Source organism: Bombina bombina, chromosome 4 (genome assembly GCF_027579735.1).
Source record: "Bombina bombina isolate aBomBom1 chromosome 4, aBomBom1.pri, whole genome shotgun sequence".
NCBI classification, from domain to species: Eukaryota; Metazoa; Chordata; class Amphibia; order Anura; family Bombinatoridae; genus Bombina; species Bombina bombina.
Genome location: NC_069502.1, coordinates 818,469,621 through 818,475,092, shown reverse-complemented (window position 1 = coordinate 818,475,092; position 5,472 = coordinate 818,469,621). Strand labels below are relative to the sequence as shown.

Genomic DNA, 5,472 nt, shown 5'->3' with positions numbered 1-5,472 from the left:
AGAACTGCTGGGGAATGTAACTTTATATCAGAGTCAGATGACAGTGTCTCACTTTACTGATGCATCTGGCCCTGTGTGTGTATTTCCTACCTTCTGTCTGTGTCTCTGCATGTTCTCAGTAACATTATCCCCCAACAGCAGCATTCACCAGCTGAGAGGAGAGGTGAGCACTGCTGGGGAATGTGACATTATACATAGTGATGCCCTTTACTGACGCATCTGGCCCTGTGTGTATTTCCTACCTTCTGTCTGTGTCTCTGCATGTTCTCAGTAACATTATCCCCCAACAGCAGCATTCACCAGCTGAGAGGAGAGGTGAGCACTGCTGGGGAATGTGACATTATACATAGTGATGCCCTTTACTGACACATCTGGCCCTGTGTGTGTTTTTCCTACCTTCTGTCTGTGTCTCTTCATGCTCTCAGTAACATGGCTCTGTCAGTAAAAGTGAGTGACAGAACCAGTACCTGAATAAAGCAGTTTTTATTGGAACCTGTGCTACTACTTTTTGTATTTACTGTTATTACTGGGGTTTCTGCAGGGATCCTGTAGTCTGCACACAGAGATTGAGGGCACATGTGCTGACCATATTTATGTATCTGGAGAACCAGTCCCTGTCTCAGTGCTAAGGCTCTGATATTCAAAGGTTCTCCAGCTTGGAAAGAAATTGCAGATCACACTTTACATGGGCTGAACTCACTGAATAGTCAAAAGAAAAAGGTCAGAACTCTCCAGCACTGCAAGATCTTTTTAATTTCTATATATTGCTCATATCAATTTTTCTTTGTTCTCTTGGTATCTTTATTTGAAAAGAAGGAATGTTTAAGAGCCCCCCATTTTTGGTTCAGAACCTGGGTAGTGCTTGATGATTGGTGACTAAATGTAGCCATCAAACAGCAAGCGCTACCCAGGATGCTGAAGCAAAAATTGGACAGCTCCTAAGCTTTCAGTCCTGCCTTTTCAAAAAAGACACTAAGAGAACGAAGGAAAATTGATAATAGGACTAAATTAGAAAGTTGCTTAAAATTGCATGCTCCATCTGGATCATATCCCTTTAAGCTTTTCACTTTCTAATTTATATTTTAATACATTTAGATTTAGCTCTAGCAATGATTTTACACATTCTAATTATGTTTTGAATATATATAATCCTGATTATAGGCCGCACCCTTAAAGTTTGGTGCCATTTTAAAGAAATTAAATTTTTAACACATTACTGCCTTTCATACACATTACTTCCTCCTCTTAACCCACTCAGCCTCCTTCCCTCACACAGTGCCCACTACTCACCCTATTAACTACCTACCTCACACAAGCCTCCCCTCAGCCCTCCACACCCTCTTAGCCCCCTTCTTCTTAAAACAACCCCTGTTAAAGTATCTCTCACGCTGTGTCAATGGTGATATTCTCTTTAGTGACCGGTTAACAGGCAAATGTGCCCAGATAGCCCAGCTATTTCAAGGTAACAACTGTGTAACAGGTCCTGTTCTCTTACCTTCCCCTTTAACGGTTCATCATCACACACAACGATTAGGGAAAACAGGATAAGTGACAGTTGTCCCTCTAGCTGCTAGCTGTACCTCCAACAGGTTCTCACCAGCATCACTTTCTCTATGGACCTCTGCGGTTAACGTCTCAGAGTTGTCAGACCCGCTGTGATATCACTGACTCTCTGGTCGGCAAACACTCCCACAGTATAGCTCCCAAACCACAATGAAAGTAGGGGGAGTTCACTCCCAAGCGTTGTGCTGGCATGGTGGCTCAGAGTCCGGCTGTGTCCCAGATCTGGGCTCTTGCTCTCCTGCTTAAACTCGCTGCTCCTGAGTGCAGCTTTGAGTGTGGGGTCATGCAGATTGTCACTGCAGGAGCTTCGGTTGATGGTGGCGGCGGCCAGCGGTGTCTCCAGGAAGCCCAGTGTAACAGTCCGACTCTGATGACATCATCAAACTGCTGCAATTGATTGTGGTTATCATGGATACCATGTCAACGCTGTTAGAGAGAGTGGGTCATAACCGTCAACAGTAGCGATCCAGTACTGATGTTATTGCAGATCCGTGAGGCAAAAATTCTCCCTGAAACAAAAACAGCGCTTCCGTCCAACACAGACAATTCAAGGTACTTACCTATACCAGTATTTTTATGGTATTTTGTGCAACATCCCGATTATAGGCCGCATCCCTAGTTTAAAGACTTGCATTTGGGGAAAAGTGCGGCCTATACTCGGGACAATACGATATATATATATATATATATAAGATCTAAAGACCGCTGCTTCATGAATACGATCGGGTTGATTGGCATCCCTTGCTAGCGGCCACAAGAACTGCTGGTGCAATGATAAATGCCGACAGCGTATGATGTCGACATTTATCGATGTGCGGCGGACACGGTTCGCTATAGCGGATTATGTCCATCTGCACAATGATAAATGGACCTATATGTATGTATGTATGTATGTGTATATATATATATATATATATATATATATATATATATATATAGATATTATATATATATGTTCCTCGTTTGCCAAGAAGGCACTCACTGGTCTTTAGAGAAAACAATTTTTTAATTCATATCAAAAAGCAAATACATCCATAACGTTTCGATGTCGTTATGACATCTTTATCAAATGTTCTGCCAGTATCAATATCATAGAACAATCATGTCCCCAAAGTAGAAAAAATCGCTAACATAATACCTCTAATACCCACCTTATATACACACATCTCTAAATCTTCCCGCTCGGCAAATCACCAACCTCATCTCTGACGTCATCACGCTCAAGCGTGAGCGTGAAGCGTCATTCGGATCCGATTGGCTACATATTTCCATGGCAACCGTGTATACACAGTCCACAGTGCGTCTTACACATCCGCCCCCACTGATGTCATCACGCAATAGCGTGATTTCAACATATCAGTATTGGCTGGTCGGCTACCGGTTGTCATGGGAACATTCAACACAAAAACAAAAACAAAACATGCCGTATAAGTCCTAGATTAAAAGCGCATGTCTGTGAATGGGCATCGATCAATACTCCAGCTTTAAAACAAAAGCATGATCTATGTGAAGCACAACAGTGCTCTTCAAATACAGACCCATCAAATTATTTGACATTGATCGATACCACTTCAACACATAACACTCCAGACAAAAGGACAATATTTACAGTGAAATAAAAACAACATAGCTGTTTAACAGATACATCCTATGCTAACAATTTGCAATTCCTATATGACATTAACACTTTATTATCTTATTCATAATCCTTAGTATGTACACTTTGCTCTATTGCTATATACAGTTGTCATACATTAGTTACCACCTTCCTTCATGCCTTTTAGAATAGATAGAAACCAGTGTGTACCCACTAGAATGAAAATTCATGTAGGATCCTGGAACTTATTCTCACATATTGGAGTGGTAGATTGGAATATATGTCCATGGTCAGTCTATGGGTTATTTAGTGTAAAACGGTCAAAAGTCCAGATAGGTGTTCAATCCCTTGGGTATAACAGTATCCAGCATATGAATCCATTTAGTCTCCCTCTGAAGCAGTCGGTTTGCTCTATTACCACCCCTAGATAGTGGTGGGATGTGGTCAATAACCATCGTTTTCATGCTAGAAACACTATGTCTGTGTTGCACAAAATGGCGTGCTACTGGCTGGTCTGAATCGCCTGATTTTAAGGCTTCTCGGATGGCACACCGATGATTTGCCATCCTATCCCTGAAGCTTGTGACGGTTTTTCTGATATATACCAGGGAACATGGGCAAATCAACATGTAAATAACATGTGTGCTGGTACAGGTAAGTCGATGGCGAATAGTGTAGCGCTTGTTTGTATGGGGATGTTGAAAGGTCTTCCCTTTTATCATGCCGTTGCATGTCGTACAACCACCACAGGTAAAACAGCCTTTACTTGAGGGCTTCAGCCATGTATCCTTCTGGTAACAGCTGACTGGATCAGTTTTCACCAGTAAATCACGTAAATTGTCAGCCCGCCTATGCACCATACGTGGTGGCCTGGTACCATAAAAAGGGAGCGTCATATCGGTTTCCAGAATCGACCAGTGTTGACGTACAGATCTAGATAGTTCCCCACTCATTGGAGTGTAAGTGCTGATAAAATTCTGTTGTGGTAATATCTTTTGGTTTATTTGCATGTGTGGCTGTGCCATCCAATAGCTCCATTCTTACACCATGGACCATTTTACCATCATAACCCCTCTTTATCAACTTTATTTCCATCTCATCGAGTTGTCTCAACATAGTGGGTACATCACTGTTGTTGCGGATGACCCTAGTGAGTTGTGATTTCACTAACCCTGTTTTTTGGTGTCTCGGGGTGAAAGCTATTTGCTTCCAACAAAGAATTACGGTCCCCGTTTCTTTGGTATATAATTGATGTACCAAAGACATATTGCTCATCATTCTGTTACCTTAATAATATTAAGGTCCAAAAAATTGCACCTCAGTCCTCACTGTACTCAAGTTTAAATCATGATGGGACAGTCCATGGAGTTCAAACATGACACCCATTGCTTTCAATTCAATTGCATCACCTCTCCACACCAGGAACACGTCCATCAATATAAAGTAACGTAGTACCTGATGCGGGGATGAGGCTTCATGGTCTTGTTGTTCGTACACCATGCCATGTTACAAATTAGCATATGAGGGTGCCATGTTTGAACCCATGGCTGTCCACAGAGATTTGTAAGTAATAGTCACGTTCAAACTTGAAGTAGGTTCTTGTCAAGGCACAACAAACACCAATTCACACAAAAATTCCAACAGGTGGGCCCCTCATATAGAGGATTGTCAGTCACCATGGACCTGACAGCCCCCACGACCCCCCCCCTCATGAGGGAATGGAGGTGTAAAGGCTGTCAACATCCATGGTGACCAACAAGTCATCAGCACATAAATCAGTGCTAACTCCTAAGGGTTTGTATCAGACTTGCTGAATCCTGTAGGTATGCAGGAATGCTTTTAACCACAGGTTGAAGATGGAAGTCAATAAACATAGACTGGATAACAAAGAATCTCTGGCAGACACAATTGGTCTGCCAGGAGGATTTTCAAGAGTCTTGTGTACCTTTGGCAACAAGTATAGCACTGGAATTTTTGGATAATCAGTTATTAAGAAATCAGCTTCATGCTCAGATAATATCCCTGACTCCAAACCCATACGTATCTGCTGATCAATGATTTTTTTTATATATACCTGTGGGGTTACCCTTAAGTTTCAGATATACTCCAGTGTCTGAGAGTTGACGCAGAGCTTCCGCTCTGTAGTCTATATAATCTTTTATGACTATAGAGCCACCTTTGTCCGCAGGGCGGATAATGATTGAATTATCATCACTCAATGACTTAATAGCTAGCCTCTCATCAGCATTTAGGTTTGGATACACCACTATGCCATGATATCAATAACTCTAAGAAAAGTGCCGTGTATCCAA

At 42.0% G+C, this 5,472-nt stretch overlaps 1 protein-coding gene across 1 annotated transcript in view; it reads right to left on the bottom strand.

Moving 5' to 3' along the window:
* Positions 1-1,627: 1,627 nt before the first annotated feature.
* The window catches only part of LOC128657904 (uncharacterized), a 42,396-nt gene continuing 38,551 nt past the window's right edge, over positions 1,628-5,472 (bottom strand). The window contains exon 7 of the mRNA XM_053712331.1: positions 1,628-1,930. Coding sequence (XP_053568306.1) covers positions 1,628-1,930 — 303 coding nt within the window. The remainder of the gene's footprint in view (positions 1,931-5,472) is intronic.